This window comes from Gopherus flavomarginatus, chromosome 1 (genome assembly GCF_025201925.1).
Source record: "Gopherus flavomarginatus isolate rGopFla2 chromosome 1, rGopFla2.mat.asm, whole genome shotgun sequence".
Taxonomy (NCBI): domain Eukaryota; kingdom Metazoa; phylum Chordata; order Testudines; family Testudinidae; genus Gopherus; species Gopherus flavomarginatus.
Window position 1 is genome coordinate 259,847,393 of NC_066617.1, and position 19,041 is coordinate 259,866,433.

General features: G+C 45.8%; 1 protein-coding gene across 4 annotated transcripts in view; it reads right to left on the reverse strand.

Moving 5' to 3' along the window:
- The window catches only part of ATP11A (ATPase phospholipid transporting 11A), a 267,235-nt gene that overhangs the window by 125,848 nt on the left and 122,346 nt on the right, over positions 1-19,041 (reverse strand). For all 4 annotated transcript variants that reach the window (XM_050947517.1, XM_050947527.1, XM_050947547.1 and 1 more), the window contains exon 2: positions 5,945-6,067. In XM_050947517.1, coding sequence (XP_050803474.1) covers positions 5,945-6,067 — 123 coding nt within the window. The remainder of the gene's footprint in view (positions 1-5,944; positions 6,068-19,041) is intronic.

Sequence of the window (19,041 nt, forward strand, 5' to 3'; positions counted from 1 at the left end):
TCAAAGGCCAGAAAGTATGCCTCTACATCATCCTCCCGCGTCATTTTCTGCAGCCAATGGCTGGCCCGTATGAACTGCATCCTATCATGGCCGTGGTTCAGTTCTGTAAGGGTCTTTACCTGGTTTACCAGTTCTCGCAACATAGCTCGGTCTTGAAAAGCCTGGTCTATCAGCAGGCGATTAGTCTCTTGCTGCAGCCGCACTGCCTCCTGTTGGGCAGCTGCCTGGACATAGGTAGCCTCCTGCTGGGCCGCCGTAGCTTGTATCAATGCCTGCACTAAGTCTTCCATTGTGGTGAAAAAAAATAAACCCTCTACCTTTTTTTTATTTTTTTTTTTAAATCACCCTCCTTCTTCTGCCGTGCTGTGCACACCAATATCCCACCCCTCACACCAGTTGTGACAAAGTTCCTCCTCTATCTTGGTGGGTCCTGCTCTTATTGGCAGATTTGCTCACCTCAATGATCTCCCCCACAGTCTGGATCAACTCCTTCTGTGTCTGATCAGGAGTTGGGAGGTTCAGGGGGAACCCAGGCCCGCTCTCTGCTTCGGGTTCCAGCCCAGAGACCTATGGATTTGCAGCTGTCTATAGTGCCTCTTGTAACAGCTGTGTGACAGCTACACCTCCCTGGGCTACTTCCCCAAAGCCTCCTCCAAACACCTTCTTTATCCTCACCACAGGACCTTCCTCCTGGTGTCTGATAATGCTTGTACTCCTTAGTCCTCCAGCAGCACACCCTCTCAGTCTCAGCTCCTTGTGTCTCTTGCTCCCAGCTCCTCACACGCACTTCCTCTCCTCTGGCTCCTTTTCATCTGACTGGAGAGAGCTCCTTTTAAAACCCAGGTGCCTTGATTAGCCTGCCTTGATTGGCTGCAGGTGTTCTAATCAGCCTGTCTGCCTTAATTGGTTCTAGCAAGTTCCTGACTACTCTAGTGCAGACCCTGCTCTGGTCACTCAGGGATCAGAAAACTACTCACCCAGTGACCAGTATATTTGCCCTCTACCAGATTCCTGCACCCCACTGGCCTGGGTCTGTCACACCACCTATAGAAGGGTGCATTGCCAATCTAGAATATATGCATACAGAGTTAAATTCAGAACCCACTGAACTGCTCATTCTTAAATTTATGCGAACTCGCCAGGATGCATTTTTCAAATGGTGGGGGAGACGCATCAAAATGCTGCCCACAGCCAAAAGAAATGTGCACAGACAGGGCTTGGAGATTTAATCTCACCTCTTCCTCCAATATTTTATGTCTCTGTGCTTCACGAACCTTCTTAGAAAGCCCTCGCACTAGCAGTCAAAGAGGGACAACATCCACTGCTCCCATTTTTCTAGAAAACAGACATTAAGTGACTTGTCATACTGGAAGTTTGTGGCAGAACTGAACTCTGATCTTTAATGTATTAGATTCACGTCTTAGCCCCCAAACGAAAGTGTCTGAAGCAATTTGTTTGAGACCTCTAAACTTAGCTATGCTACAAATAAAACTGAGCTAATAATGCCTTAGCAATTGTGTAAAGTGCTTTGCAAGAAACAACTAAAAATGTATGAATGTGCAAATATCTTAGCCACATTTTAAAAAGGAAGTAACAAAGAACAAGTATCAGAAGGGTAGCCATGTTAGTCTGGATCTGTAAAATCGGCAAAAGTTCTGTGGCACCTTTGTTAGTCTAACAAAGAACAGAGACTGTCTAGCCATCTGGAGGGTACAATGGTGGTTGATAAAAAGTTTCCATTATAACTTACCTTAGCTTCCTACCAAACTGGTTAGCTCCAAGAATGGCTCCAAACCAACATGGGGAGCTGTCCAAATGTTTCTAAAAACCTTCCCCTGCCTCCTGCTTTATTCACAGAAGTACTCCTCTTCATAATAGGGAATCCACACAAGCTAGAGTCGAGGAGTCCTGTGTTCCCTCCTCCTAAAGGACCTTCATAACCCTCTGCACTTCACAGCCCTTTTTTTTAATCTTTACGTTAGGCTTGAATAGGCATCCACTTGAAAAGTCTGGTTTTCAAAAGCTGCAATTTGTCCCAGAAAGAGTCCTCACTGAGGATCAGAACATGACCTTGTTTCAGAAGAAAATTCATTTTATTTGACTAAGTTGTGAAGGTCTGAAAACTCCTACTGATCATGTGTAGTGCTGGCTTTTAGCGTACACTCATTAAGTGCGCTACTAATACAGAATGAACTACACATGCATTCATCACCAGCTGCTCTCTTAGGTGCACACTTTTGAACACTGGCCACAAGTGACAATGGCATTAAGGAGAGGGTCATGATGAGCACCCTGCAAGATGGGAAGGTCCCAGAGTTCAGGCTTCAGCCTGAACCTGAAATCTACAAAGCAATGAAACTCCACACAGCCCAAGGCCTGCGAGCCCAAGTCAGCTGGCACAGGCCAGTTATGAGTGTCTAGTTGCTGTGTAGACATACCCTGCAACGGTGATAGGGTAACTGCACCTGTATCCCCTCTCCATGGTCCCCTCCAGGAGTTCCCAGTCAGATCTCCAGCCACATCTGTCTCTGGGCAGGGACCCTTGTCCCACTTCCTTCTGACCCAGGGTTTTATGGCTGCACAGATCCCTGCCTTATACTTTGATAGCCTTAGCAAGCCAGTCTGCCTAAAGGCCAGAATCTGTCCTTTTCTTTCTCGCCAAAGGCTATAAATAATGTATCGCCAGAAATTACAAGTTACCTCATAGTACTTTATAAGCAAGCACATTTATTCTTAAAATAAAAGAATTACAGAGAAAAACTTAAAAAATAGGAGTCCCTGTACACATGCTAAAAGCTCACTAGAGGTTACCCACCAACCATATGGGGCCCTAGTAAGCCAAAGTCATTCCACATCTTCCACAAGAGTTGCCCCCCCCTTGGTGCTGTCTGTTTGCTGGATCAGAAGGAAGACACTGGGTCAGTTCAAGCTCATCCTTTTATGCCAAAAGCCCTTTCTTTGTCCCCTAGTTTCTGGAAAACCCAGTATGAATAGTATATGCAAACCACTCCAAGGGAGTGGTACCTCCCTAGACTTTTTCATGCTCAGTGATTCACTGAGTAATCATCCTCCACTGTTTTCAGTTCCTGGAGGCGCCGTGGTAACCCCCTCTACCGTCCCCCCTCCATGAAGAGCACAATCATACATAAGCTATTCATAGATTTAATACAATATGATCCCCAAAGATACTCCATATAATTGTAATATCTGTCACAGTGACATCTTAAAATTATTTACTGAGAACAGAGAACTCTTTAGCTACAAGAAAAGATAGATATTCATTGTGACTTTGAAGGTCTGAGATGACTCACAAATAACTAGTATCTTCAAAAAAACTATAATTTAGTTTTAAATGCAGGATGCAATTGAGGACTCATTTGCAGAACAAGGATATTTGGAGGACTTTCAAACTAGCTTAGGCTACGTCTCCTAAGATCAACAGCTGTGTCAATATTTGGACGGTAATCCTTCACAAGAAATGGTGAGAGTGGAGGTACAGTGATTCTACTCAAGGTAACATCTTTCAGCTGAGACATAAACAGAAGTTGTGAGCAATTGTGATCATTGAAGACTCAATTGCACATTTTGCTGGTGCTCTTCGGTCCACCTCAATTCCCTTCAGAGTGTCACTATGAGAACATATTTACTTAGCACAGGAAATGAAGTTGCTGTATACTACAATTTCAGCATTCCACCCCAGAAATGTTAATTATACACTACATAAGTGTAGAGTATATGTAATTTATTATATCCTCAAAAATGCTAAAAACAACAATAACGTTGTTAAAGTTGTGAAATCAGACACTCTAATGTTCAGAAATGCTGGAACTGCCCATATAACCTTAGTTTGGTTTCCTTGTGCATATGTATTATGATATGGTCTTTATTACAAGACCCTTCTGCCCCTGAACACCCAGCCAGTCCTAACCCACCTTACCCCGAAGTCCTGCCTCTCTCTCTCCTCTCCAGAACCTGCCCACTCTTCAGTTCCTGCCTCTTTGCTTCTTTCTCCTATCCACCCTCACATCCCCTGGCTCATGCCCCCTCCCTTTTGCATCTTTGTCCCCGTAGTCATGTTTTAGCATAAGATTACAAATTTGGCTAACAATAGTAACCACATTAATATAATATTTTTAGACTTTTGTGAGGCATTTGACTTAGTATTGCATGCATAGTATTTTGATAATAAAAAAGTACTCGACAAATTAACCTAGCAACATACTATGAGGATTTAAAACTGGTGAATAAATTTCAAAATGAGTAATCACTCATTCCGGGAGGGGGACGGGTTTCCAGTCGGATCCTGCATAGATCTCTTCTTGGCCCAATACAATTTGCATATTTTTATCAGTAAAGTAGAAAAATTACTGATTCGATGACAAAAAAAGGTGGAGTGATAAAGAGTGATAAGAACAGGACAGTTTTAAGCATGATCTGGATTGCTTGGTAAGATGGGCTCATTTGGAACAATAACCATTTTAGTATTGCCAAATGCATGGTCATTAATTTAGGATCAACTAATGTAGATCACACTTGCAGGATGGCATATGTGGTGGGTATAATAGGCCAGGGTGCCTCGGGGCTTCAGCTGGTCCAGGGCTCCTCTGGCTGAAGTGGGGGGCGGGGAGCAGCACGTGCTCGGGCCTCTGGCTGGCCCCGAGCTCCTCCAGCCCGGGTGCGTGGGTGGCATCTGGGGCTCCTCGGGGGGAGGGGCGGGGGGGAAAACAGGTGCAGGTGGAAGGGGCGGAGCTGGGGGCTAGCCTCCCTGAAGGGCAGCTCCACTCGCTGTCCAGGAAGGATTGGGGACAATATCCTAGAATGCATCAACTCTGAAAGGGACTTATGGGGATCATAGCCATGGGCGGCAGGTATAATAGGCTGGGGAAGGCTTAGCCTTCCCTGACGCTGCCGCCTGCCCACTCACCGCCGGACACCTGGGTCCCACTACTTCCCCAAGGCCCCCACTGTCTGCTGCTGCTCCTGCCTGCCTGCCATGTCTCCTTCAATCCACCCCAGCTGCTCACAATGTCCCTCCTGCTCAGGGATGGGGGAATGAGGAGGGACACAGAGAGAGTCAGCAGTGGGCAGGGGAGTAAAGAGGCTTGACCAGGGAGCGGGGCTGGCCTGGCATTGGGGTGGGCCTGGCACTCAGGGGGCCAGTGGCTCACTGTAGGGCTGGGGGCCGGTGGATCGGCTGGGGGATGGCCCTCAAGGGTGGTGGCTCAGTCAGGCACGGGCCCTGGGGCTGGACCTGGGTGCATGCGCGCAGTGCGTCAGGCAGCTCAGCCCAGAAGCTCGGAGGAGTTGGGAGCTCAGCCCAGTGTGGCTGGTGCAGGCCGGGGCTCCTCCAGTCGCGGGGGTCCCCCTCAGGGATTCTCCTGTTGGGGGGGGAGTGTTTTGGGGCTGTGGTGTGTAGGCATCGGGCCTTGGGCGGAAGCAGGGGGCGGTGGGCTAGCCTCTCCAAAGCCGGGATTCATCTGCTGGCCATGATCATAGCTTATACCAACTGAGCGCAAGCTTCCAGTCCAATGCTGTAGCTAAGAAAGCTAACACTATTCTTGGATATGTAGCAGGGGAATAGAAAGTAAGAGAAGGAAGATTTATTGCTCCATTTTTCCCAACTTGTTTCCACACTAATATTTGCCTCTTTTTTTTTTAAATAAAAAAAGCTCACATTTTTGATGAATCACGTGGAGTCACATTACTGGCTTAATGTACATCACTGATATTAACACAGAATGAGCCATTTTATTCCCTTTCAAGCCAGAGGCAATTTGGTGAAGGAAACTTGCAGCGCTTTTCATTTTACCTTTTCCAGAAGCTGTCACAGTAAAGATGATGATGAATTAAGAAGCAAAAAAGATTTTTATGGAAACAAAAAACGAACAGAATAAAGCAGAAAATGATGTGTTTTCTAATAGTGAATGAAAGGAAATACTTCTACCTTTGATGAGACTATCCTGTTATCTGGATACCTCTGTGGAATGTATGCTTCAGTGCCTGAAGGAGGTTCACGATGCCCAACATAAATAGTCCGATTGTCCACCCAATTCTCTTCCCCAGCACACTGGAAAAGGAAGAAATAAAGAGTCGTCCTCAGTTCACCCAGTATTTCTGTATAAAAATAGTCAAACTGAGTCTGCTAGTCCTGTCATTTTTCAACACAGATGCCATTTTCACATAGTCATCAATTTATTGTCCCTAAATCTCTGCCTATAGTCCTTTCAAAAAGCCTAAATGACAAATAGGAGAAAGCTATCAAAACTCTGCCTTTAATTGTCTTCAGTAATGTTTTCCACCATAGCAATAAGGGAACATCCTTGAAACGCTAGCCCAGGGGTTGGCAACCTCTGGCACGTGGCTCGCCAGGGTAAGCACCCTGGTGGGCCGGGCCAGTTTGTTTACCTGACGCATTGGAAGGTTCGGCTGATAGCGGCTCCCACTGGCTGCGGTTTGCCGTCCCAGGCCAATGGGGGCAGCAGGAAGCACCGTGGGTCGAGGGACGTACTGGCCTTGGCTTCCCGCTGCCCCCATTGGCCTGAGACGGCAACCCACGGCCGGTGGGAGCCGCGGTCTGCCGAATCTGCCGACCCCTGCGCTAGCCTTTGGAAAGAAGAGATGGTTTACAATTTTGCCATTAAATCAGGTTTAAAAAAAAAGTTTCCACATGGCCAGTGCTCATCTCACTACTCTGATAAAATTACGGATAATATTAACATTTCATTCATATGACAAGAAAAATCAGGATTGGATGAATAGCCAGCTACAGCTCCATTTTTACCCAACACTAAAGCAAATATAATAGAAAAGTGCTTTACTTTTTACACAGAACCCCCCCTGTTGTCTGAAATACTAGTAATGGTGAATCCCACAGGTAGCAAGCCACAGTAGCATATACAGAAGTCCCAGAATATTTTCCATAATCCAGACACTGGGGTTATGCTGTACACCAGGGCAGCGCATTAGCTTTTAATCTTTGAATATACTATCTGGGTTCAAAGCCTATGATCGTGAAAAAAGAAGAGTATGAGTGGGGCCAACATTTAGTTCCTATGCACCCACATCAGAAAGCTTCTATATAATTGGTTCAAATTAGCATTTATGTATTCACAGTTAGTAAGAACTACTATCTGAAGACACAGATCCCTTTCCCTTGGGATTAGGATTTGTGGAGTTGGAGCAGAGTTGAGAATAGAAAGTACTTGTCTCTTAAGAAAAAAATAACTTAGTAGTTCCCACATATCATATCTAAAATTTATCCTAGTGCACCAACTCTTCAGTATTTGTGCAGGGTGTAGTATTTGTTATCTTTAGGTAGGCGTTTCACTGTATTGTAAGTGCCACTGGATTAAGTTTGCATTTATTTTATTTATGTATGTAAAGAGTTTCAGTCTGTTTTAAACACAAATACTGCCTTATATTGAAACGTCATATTTTATACATACTTGTGTTTAGCATATGAGAACATTAGCTCTCCTCTGCCTCTTCAATAACCCCAGAATTCTGAAAATAGAATTTCATTCTCACATTTAAGCAAAAGAGACTTGCCCTTAGACTGCCTACATTGGTTCACTACCACAGCAAGTTAATGATTTAAATACTACATTTATATTAAGAAAAACTTTCAGTTCAACAGTTTGTTAATGCAGCATTACAAAAAGGAAAAAAGGAAAGAAAAACCTGAAGTTGTTGTGTGTAGAAAAATCAGTAAATGTCTAACTGCAAATGTGTAGATTTGAAGTGAAAAGTTTAAGACTATGAAAATTAAATCTATGAACCATTAAGCTTTAACTGTACCTTTATATAATTAATCTATATATTTCAATGTGTGTGTATTGGAAACAGTCAACAAAAAAGTTACATCAGTATTCATTCTTGAAATCATACAGACATATGAAGAGATGGCACTCAGACACCAAAATAGTGAGTTTGGTATACAAAACTAAAGAAGATAAAAAGATAAGAAGAGAAAGTGTTTCTTGGCATTTTTGCCATCCTATTCTTCTATTTCTATCCTACTCAGTACACTGAGAGGGACACCTTAAGAATAACTACTTTGACAGTGTATTTACAGATGGAAAGACTGTAGAAATGAAGACTACCCTCAAGACAGAGGAAGACCATGATCCTGAGAAGTACTCTGGATATTGTACCTAGTACCTAGATATTGTAGGTGCTCAGCATCTTTTAAAATCAAGCCCCAAATGTGTGGATCTAAAAACATTTAGCACATCCCTTTTGAAAAGTGCAATAAGGGGAAAAGGAAGAACGTTTAATTGCCAACAAGTCTAATTCTCCAACAAGTCAACTCCCTATGTCTTTAATGTGAGTTGCCACAATTTAAAAAGCTTGTTGCCATTCCAAATATTCAACCGTAGTATAGCTATGGTTCATACCACTTCCCCCAATTAGGTACCCAGGATTTTGTGGCAAGTCAAATAATTTTGAGGGAAAATAAAATTGTACTGAAAACATTTCTGTATTATACTGAGCTTCCGTGGCAACAGAAACAAATAGCTAGGTTAAAAAAAAATGTATGTTTTATACCTCAATTGCCATACATATCACCTTTTCAGTACATGCGGATGTACAAAACACTTGAAGGATTTATGGATATTTGCGTCAAATAATACTGCTGAAAACCGAGAGTACAGTATGGGCCTGGATAGTCTATTAAGTTATACAGTACATTGCACCCATTTTTACACTAAGACGGACTTAAAAAAATAGGAACAACTCTTTGTGTTGTTGTACAATTTTTAAGGTACACAGGGGATGCAAGTAGGAACCTTCCATGAGCGCTAATGGGAATTCAATGCATAAATCCTTGAACATCAAGAACTGACTATTTAGCTTCTTCCTTCTACCCCGAGCAAAACTGACAAACATATTCTGTGTGTTTATGAGCCCACATAAAGGGATTTGGAGAGAACATTAGTAGGTGACGTAACCAATTCCTTCATCTTGCAACATAAACTGGTCTTTGCCATGAATCAATTACAAATGCACAACCCTCCCCCATTAAATGTATTACCAATATGAGCTCTCATAATATTGCAATATTATTTATTTAAAGTCCTTTAAAGAGTTGAAGTTCCCCCACAGTACTTTGTTGACTTGAAAGCTAGTATTTTTCTGTCAGGCTGCCAGTCAAGTGTTATGACCAATATTTGTCTGCCTACACAGAGGTACAATACAATTAATTGTACATAGGAATATAGATTAAGACAGACTAATTTACTCAGTCCATCAGATTTATTTTTGTTTTTAAAATTAATTCACCATACACAATGAATTAAAAACAAGGTTAACTGTAACTTTTTACATACAGTTTTAACTACTTGTCACAGCGGAAATAATTTGATCTTTCCATGTATTTGTAGAAGTGATGAATTAATGTACATCACTGGTCTACTCAAACAATCCAAACAAAAAGATATTTCACAACATATACATGGAATATTTTGCATAAAATGTGCAACTGCATTGTTCAGTGAAGTAATGTGTAATAAAAAAGGAAGCATCATGCATTATTCAATAACACTGCAATACAGTTATTCCACAACGGCACGCATCTCTACTAATCAGGAAAAGGTATATGGAGGAAAATGGCAAGGCGAAGCTCTAATGTATGCCACTTGCAAAGATCAAAACAACATGTTTTAATTAACAGTAATAGTGTCCTACAAAGAGAACACTTTGAACAAAGAATTCTTTTGATGTCCAGGTACTATATATTAAACATCATTTGCAGAGTGACACCAGGATAATAGAAAAAAGGAACTCTGCACTGTGGCCAGTGCAATGAAGTGTATTAAGTGTTTTATATTCTGTTGCTTAAGCCCATTACAGATATGTCCAAGAAACCATAAATAAACCTAAAGCATTATGTGTTTCTATTAATAGTACAAAGCTCAATGTACTGAAACCTAGTTTCATTGGCACATAAATGAAGCAGCATTACTTATGTTCTACGCTCTCTTCAGCATCGTCAGCAACACAGAAACCAAAGACTGGTGAAAAATCCATCAAATTGTCTGTACTTCACATAAAAGAAGGCTGATGATCTTCATAATATCTGAACATTTAGGAAGTCACACATAATACACTAAGCATTTTTTCTAGGTTTAAATTCCAAACTATGACAAACTTCTGAATCACTTTTATGCTACTCTGCTAGTTTTTAGCTAGACACATTTAGAGATTGACCAGACCAGGTATAAATATTCAACAGGTGGTGGGGGTTGGGAGTGAAGAGGGAGAAGTTAACAGTCTGTGAGCTAAAAAACAATGCTATCTGAGAATTAAGTTACATAGACATTTTCATATTAATAACAGAGAGAAATAAAAGCAATTTGATAAAATCCAGGGGTATAACAAATCAGCTTATTCACCACATGTAATTTTAGCTCTTCCAGTCCAAAGGCAACTTTATTTCATTAATTAAGGTACTGATAACTCTGTTAGCTTGCAACAGTAGATTTTGAAAAAGTAAATGATCTTGAAAGATTCAGAATCTTAGACCATTTTAAGGAACACAGTTTTGAGCTATAAACTGGAAAAATCAAAGATTGACATTTCCAGGAATCTCAAATAGAACAGAGCTAAAAGAAGGGTGATTACATAACTGTAAATAGAAGTTCTTCAAGATGTGTAGTCCACACATGAGTATGCATGCACACCCTGCACCTGTGTCTGGAGATTCTGAACAAGCAGCGCCCATTGGCTCGCACATGGCAATTGCTCACCTCGTGCTCCAATCCAAGGGCATAAGAGCAGTGCAGGTCAATGCCTCTCTTTACAGTGAATCCAATAGGATCCAATGCAGAGAGGACAGAGGGCAGGTAGTGGAATACAGACAGGCATCATACAAAACTCAAAAAAACTTCCAGTTACAGGTAAGTAACCTCCACTTTTTCAAGTGCTGGTCCCTACGTATATTCCACACATGGGCAACTGACAAGCAGTGCTCAGACCACAGGGGGGGTGTAAGGACGCTGGCAGTAAAGATGCTTGAAGAACTGCAGTCCTCACCACTGCATCCTCAGTGCAGGCCTGAACTAGCACATAATGTTTTGTAAATTTGTGAATGGAACTTCAGGTACCTGCTCTGAATATGTCCAGTGTCTGTACCTCCTGCAGAGATGCTGTAGAAGCCGCTTGCGCTCTTGTGGAGTGTGCCTTTACTCCACCATGAGGAAGGGTACCTGCTAATTGGTAGCACGTGATGATGCAACCAGAAATCCATTCAGAGATTCTCTGAGAAGATATTGCTTGTCCTCGCAACCTCTTCACCATAGTGAGAAACAGCCTTGGTGATTTTCTAATTGGTTTGGTCCTTTGCAGGTAGAATGCCAGGGCACATCTGACATCCAAGGAATGAAGTCTTTTCTCTTCAATGGAAGCATGATAAGCATGGACAGGTCAGTTGACATGAAACTGAGAAGTTACCTTAGGGAGGAATTTTGGATGAAGGTGAAGGAAGACCTCCTTGTGAAAAATGGTATATGATAGGTTAGTCAGAAGTGCTCCCATCTAGCTCACCCTTCTGACTGAACTAATATTAACTAAGAATGCAACTATCATGGAAAGGTGGGACATGGAACGTTGGCAAAGGTTGACATGGTGGTCTGGTGAGCACTGACAGGAGAGTTTGAGGTCCTACTGAGGTACAGACTTGACCACTGGTGGAAAGATCCTGACTAGGCCCCTCATGAATCTAAATATTCCTGGGTGAGTAAAAAATGCAACATCCCCCTACTGGAAGAAAAAAGGCAGTGAATGCTGCAAGAAGTACCCACAGTAAGCTTAGGGAAAGACCCAAGTTCTTCAACAACAGGAGATAGTCTAAAATGACTGGGATATCTGTGGAGTTTGAGGAAGACCCATTGCACCATACTCAGGTAGAGAAGTATCCCCACTTAGCTAAGTAGCAGTTCCTAGTTGAATCTTTTCTACTTTGTGTAAGAATGGCTTAGACAGCTTCAGAACATGTGTTGTAGGTCTGATGTCCATCCAAACACCAGGCCATGAGGTGAAGTGGGTCTGAATTGGGGTGACTGATTTTACCAACTTCTTGAATTAGCAGATATGAGAAGGGACAAATCCTGATGGAGGATGGACTGAGAGTCTCAGAAGTTCTGGGAACTGTTGGGTACTGTGAGAAAGATCTGGCTCAACAGGGCCAGAGCCACTCTCAAAACTTGTGGTAGCAGGGGAATGGGCTAAAATGGATCTCTCAGTTGGTCTGTACCTGACAGCAGTAGAGTGTAAACCTGGGCTTAGTGGACCATAGCTGCTCTGGAGCAGTACTAGGGAAGCTTCCTATTCATTTGGGACACAAAGAGATCCTACTGAAGTTTTTCCAACTGAGCAAATATCTCAGTCAAGACAAAACTGTGTATTTTCCACTTGAGATCTGCAGAGAGGTGCCTGCTTACTTTGTCCACTAAAGAATTCTGAACACCTGAAAGATATGTGGATCGGATAGCAATGTGGTTGTTAATGCACCAATTCCAGTGCCTGACTACTTCCAGGCAGAGTGGAAGAGATCTTGCTTGATCCTCCTTGTTTATATAAAAGATCATGGTGATGTTGTCCAACATTACTTGGATATGGAGTGAACATGAGTGGGGGAAAGGGCCCCACAAGCCAGGCGCACTGCTCTCAGTTCTAGCAGGTTGATGTGAAGTCTGGCCTACTGTGGGGTTCAAATCCCTTCTACGGTATGGTCGTTCAGGTGAGCACCTCAATTCAGAAGGGATGCATCTGTGATGACAGCGGCACAGGGGGAGGTTGCGAGCATTGAAGGGAACTTCCATTCACACTTGTGCCAGGTTCGACCACCAGGTAAGAGGTGATTATGCTCGTGTGAAGAGTCAGGCTGGTGTTCATGTGGTCCTTGTCTGGTGAGTAGACTGACTGGAGCCAAGCATATATGCAGCATAGATGAAATCTGGTACACGAACGTGCACAAGGCCATGAGGCCTAGAAGAGAAAGACACACTAGAACCATAATCTTTGGTCTGCGAGTAATTTATGATATCAGATTGGCCATTAATTGAAATCTTTCCTTGGGGAGGAAATCTTCTGCTGAGATGGAATCTAGAGTCACTTACATAAAGTTTACTGCCCCTATGGTCATCAAAACTGACTTTTCTTTGTTCATGCACACACTCAGCGCTGCTAGAAGATGCAGCAGGAAATAGTTGCTGACCTGACCACATGGTTGGAGTGACCCACTAATAGCCAATCATTCAAATATGAGAAAACTGTGTGACCATGACATCTGTTAGTATGTTAGTAAATATAAAGTCTTTTAATACTTCTTCATGTATATTAAATTCATTTGTATATTAACTATTGCCTCAGAATCTTTTACAATATAATCAAGTTGTGTGTCTGAATTATGAGGCCCAAAGTAACCTGAACTCAGGAATTCATAAACTGAAAGTTACTTGTACTCAGGAATTTTTATTTTATTTTTTTCTGATTGAGTGTTGGCCAGTATCACATTATCCTGAGCATCTCCTGGTCCTTGGGAATCTAGGTATTCAGGGAAAAGACCCCTCGAACTAATAAAAATGTCTACAGAAATATGTTATAAACCAAACTGAGTGACTGATGAGGAATAATTGTTATTACTGATGGGTTCTGTAACGAAGGAAATAACCAACTGAAAGATGCTTTTAACTCATTGAAAAAAGACAGTTACTCACCTTTGTAACTGTTGTTCTTCGAGATGTGTTGCTCATATCCATTCCAATTAGGTGTGCGCACGCCGCGTGTACGTTCGTCGGAAGATTTTCTACCCTAGTAACACCCGGTGGGTCGGCTGGGCGCCCCCTGGCGTGGCGCCGCTATGGCACCAAATATATACCCCTGTTAACCCGTCCGCTCCTCAGTTTCTTCTTGCCGGCTACTCCGACAGTGGGGAAGGAGGGCGGGTTTTGGAATGGATATGAGCAACACATCTCGAAGAACAACAGTTACAAAGGTGAGTAACCGTCTTTTCTTCGTCGAGTGCTTGCTCATATCCATTCCAATTAAGTGAATCCCAAGCCTTACCTAGGCGGTGGGGTCGGAGTGAGAAACTGCAGAATGCAAAACTGCTAAGCCGAAGGCTGCATTGTGTCTGGATTGTTGCACCAGGGCATAATGGGAAGTAAAGGTGTGTACTGAAGACCACGTAGCTGCTCGACACATCTCTTGAATAGGTACTTGAGCTAATAAGGCAGCCGAAGAGGCCTGGGCCCTGGTAGAATGTGCGGTAATATGGTAATAGGTATGAGCTAGCTCGTAGCAAGTGCGGATGCATGCTGTTATCCAGGACGAAATCCTCTGAGACAAGACGGGCTGACCTTTCATCCGGTCCGCCACTGCAACAAAGAGTTGGGGCGTTTTGCGGAAGGGCCTCATACGGTCAATATAGAAGGTGAGCGCTCTTAGGACGTCGAGTGAATGTAACTGCTGCTCCCTACGAGATGTATGAGGTTTGGGAAAGAAGACCGGTAGGAATATGTCCTGGTTGAGATGAAAAGCCGAGACTACTTTAGGGAGGAACGCCGGATGTGGGCATAGCTGCACCTTGTCCTTGTGGAACACCGTGTATGGTGGGTCCACCATCAGAGCCCGAAGCTCAGAGACTCTCCTAGCCGATGTAATGGCTACAAGGAAGGCTGTTTTCCATGATAAATATAGGAGTGAGCAGGTTGCCAATGGCTCAAACGGGGGGAGTGCAAGTCTTGTCAGAACTAAATTGAGGTCCCAGGAAGGGGCGGGGCGTCATACTAAGGGGTATAGAAGCTCCAGGCCTTTGAGGAACCTCGAGACCATAGGGTGGGAGAAGATAGAGTAAGTACCTTCTCCGGGGTGGCAAGTAGAAATAGCTGCCAAGTGCACTCGCAGAGATGAGATAGCGAAGCCTTGTTGTTTTAGGTACCAGAGGTAGTCCAAAATAGTAGGGATAGGAACCTCCGCAGGGGCAACATTCTGCGTGTGACACCAGCAGGAAAACTGTTTCCACTTGGCTAAGTAAGTAGACCGAGTAGAAGGTTTTCTGCTACCCAGGAGCACCTCTTGCACCGGGGCAGAGCAGCGTAATTCCGACTGGGTTAACCATGCAGGAGCCACGCTGTGAGATGGAGGGATTGCAGGTCTGGGTGGAGAAGCCTGCCGTGGTCCTGCGTTATCAGATCCTGATGAAGGGGCAGGGGGATCGGGTTGGCTATCAAGTGGTCCAGGAACGTGGTGTACCAGTGTTGTTGGGACAACGCAGGGGCGATCAGGATCAGTTGAGCCCTGTCCCCGCAAAGCTTTACGAGAACCCTGTGCACCATCGGGAAAGGTGGAAAGGTGTAAAGCAGGTGGTTCGCCCAAGAGATTAGGAAGGCGTCCGATATTAAGCCCGGGGCAAGACCCTGGAAGGAGCAAAACCTCTGACACTTCCTGTTGTTGCGGGAAGTGAATAGGTCTATGTGGGGAAAGCCCCACTTCTGGAAGATGGAATGTACAATGTCCAGGCGGAGTGACCACTCGGAGAGAAAAAGTTATTTTATCAAAGTCCACATGAGCCATATGACAGGCATGTGGATGGCTGAATTTGACCATGTAAACTTCAGATACTTAAAGTAGGTTATCATATGATTAAGTCTTTACCTAGTTTATAGATGCAAAATACCTTAAATTCCTTAAATCAATGGTTACTTACAAAAATATCAGTAAAATGAAGAATTATGTTTATATTTATTGTCTTGGTACAAAAACCAGTGGAGCAAAGTGTAAATAGATTCTTTAGCAGTCTACAACAAGCCATAGGGATTATGTGCTTAGAAAGCATGCAGACTTTGCCATCGTCAGTTACTAATTAATCAAGCACAGCAGAGGCCATCAAAACAAAGTTCCCAGCACTGAGGAACTCCAATGACTTTAATGAGCATTGTAGGGAGGTGCCCTGGCTCCCCGCCACGCCTGAGAAGGACGGGTAAGAACTGATGCCGGAGTGGGCGGAGCCACCGCCTGTCCCTGCCCCCTGGAAGTCATGACGTGGGACAGGAAGTATAAAGGCCCGGCCCCAGCGCTCAGTTAGGCGCGGGCTGCTGGAGAGGACAGATGCTGGTGCTCGAGCTCCCGCCAGACCCAGCCTGCCCCGTGCTCGCTCCCCTGAAGAGCACTGGCCGAGCCTGCCCCGTGCCTGCTACCCTGAGGAGCACTGGCCTAGCCTGCCCCGTGCCCAGTATCCAGAGGAGCGGCCTGAGCTTCCCGACGCCCAGTATCCAGAGGAGCGGCCTGAGCTTCCCTATGACCGGTTGGGAGCCCATGGTCTGGGACCCACCAGACGACGCCGGTGAGAGACAGGTACCTAGAGATGGAGAGACTGGAAGTGCCCCGGGGGTAGCCGACCCCAGTCTGGCTCCAGGGGACCCTGAACTGATGTCAGTGTGTTGCGGCCAGGATCCCCACTGACTGCAGCGAATCTTTGCCGCTGCTAGGGCCCCGGGCTGGAACGCAGTGGAGTGGGAGGGCCTGCGTTCCCCCTGCCACTCTTCCAAGGGTGGCAGACGCCCCCTCTGCCCAGCCTGAGAAGGCCCTTTATACTGTTTAACTTGCTGTTCAGCCCCTGCCTGAGGGTCTGACTCTTACCTGTGTTTACTCAGCCCTGTTGAAAGGCCTGAGCAGGAACTGCTTACTGCCCCGCCCTGCTTCAGGGCCGGGCTCATAGACTCTATGTTTACCCGGTCCCTGCTGAAGGGCCGAGACTCTGCCTTGTTTAGAGACTATTTGTTTGCTCAGCTCCTGCTGAGGGGTCTAGGCCCTGGATGGATTGCTGCCTGTAGGGAGGCGCCTTGGCTCCCCGCCGCGCCTGAGAAGGAGGAGCCCCAGCACTGAACTCTTACAGGTGGTGCCTTCTCTGAGGAGTTCCGCCCAGGATGTGGGCGCGATCTCTTGACTCCGGTGAGAAAGGGACTGGGGGGGAGAGACCTACCTCCCAAGAGATGGATATGTCGCAGCTCTTCGCCCTCCTGACCGAGAATCAGGAGCGGCAGCAGGCGACTCAGTAGCGGCAGCAACAAGAGCAGCAGGCCGCCCAGCTCCAGCAGCAACAGCAGCTCGTCGAGCAGCTGGGGACTCAACAGCGCCAGCTGATTCAAGACCTGGTCAAGCAGCATCAAGAGTTGAAGCAGCAATGCCTCCAGCGGCTCGTGACGGCGCAGGCCCCATGGGGGGGCCCAGCTGGGAGAACCGATGGGGGCCCGCGCCCCAGCCCCCCGATCCGGCTGACGAAGATGGGCCCCAGCGATGACCCCGAGGCCTTCCTCGTCACCTTCGAGCAGGTGGCGGTCGTCGCGGGGTGGAGACCGGACCAATGGGCCTCCATACTGGCCCCGTACCTGACTGGGACGGCCCAGGCAGTCTATCGAGGCCTGGCTGCCGAGGCCGCCCGGGATTATAGTCAGGTGAAGTCCGCTATCCTGGACGCCCTAGACGTGAGCCCGGAGACTTTCCACCAGCGATTCAGAAGCCTGACCTACCCCACTGGGGCCTGGCCTTGTATGGTGGCCCAGGAGCTCCGGGAGACCTGCCGGCGGTGGTTGCGGCCCGAACAGCGAACATCAGAGGAGTTATCGGAACAGGTGATCCTGGAGCAGTTCGCCCACATCCTCCTGTCACGGGGAAGGGCCTGGGTCCTCCGCCATCGGCCTGCAACACTGACTGCCGCCATCACCTTGATGGAGGACTTCCTAGCCGCGGAAGCACCGGTGGGCCTTGTCATAAACAGATAGTTAAGGGTTAATGTTCTTTTACCTGTAAAGGGTTAACAAAGGGAACCAAACACCTGACCAGAGGACCAATCAGAAAACAAGATTTTTCAAATGTCAAGGGAGGGAAGTTTTGGGGTGGGTGTTCTTTGTCTTGGTTCGGTGGCCCTCTCGGCTCTGAGAGTGATCTCTCTATCTCCAGGCTTTCTAATCTTCTGTTTCCAAGTTGTAAGTACAAGGATAGTAAGACAATAGGTTTATATTGTTTTTTTGTATTTACATGTGTGTAGTTGCTGGAATGTTTTAAATTGTATTCGGCTGTTTATTCATTTTTTTCTTTTAAGCAATTGACCCTGTATATTGTCACCTTGATACAGAGAGAATTTTTATATCTTTTTCTTTCTTTTTATACAAAGCTTTCTTTTTAAGACCTGTTTGAGTTTTTTCACTGGTTAAGGCTAAGGAACGAAGGGAGGGGGAAAATCTCTTTGTGTTAGATTTACTAAGCCTGACTTTGCATACCCTCTGGGTGAGGGGAGAGAGAGATTTGATCTCTTAGTACTTGTGTTTCAAGGACTTGAAGCAGGGAATATCCTAGAGTACCCAGGGCGGGGAAATCTGGGAGGAGGTAAAGAGGGGGAAGGGAAGTGGGTTATTTCCCTTGGTGGTGAGACTCAAGGCATCTGAGTCTTGAGGGTTCCCCAGGGAAGGTTTTGGGGAGACCAGAGTGAGCCAGACACTGGAATTTTCTGGCTGGTGGCAGTGATATCAGATCCAAGCTGGTAATTAAGTTTGGAGGTTTCATGCTAGCTTCTCATGTTCTGAACTCTAAGGTTCAGATCTGAATAGGAAAGTTATGACAGGCCTGGCTGGTTGAGCAGCCCCACCGGGGACGGAATGCCCAAACTGCGAGGAGAAGGCGATGGTCACCTGGGCTGCAGCACCACTCGGGCGACCGACTCGAGCCCCGACTCCAGCACCGCAGAAGGTGCACCAGAGCCCTCCTAGGGACACCCTCGGGACCCAGCCACGATCAGGACGAGCCAACCCGGGGCCCTGTTTTTCCTGCGGCAAGAAAGGCCATCTCCAGCGGGACTGCCCCACACTGGAGTGCACCTTCGGCCAGGTCTGCTACGGGGAGGCTCGGGCCCGCCGCCTACAGACAGCCAAGATTACCGTGCCCGTGGTTGTTGAGGGGTACCCGACGGTGGCTCTCCTCGACTCAGGCTGTGGACAGACATTGGTCCGCGAACACTTGGGTCCCCAGGCAGATGCATGTTTG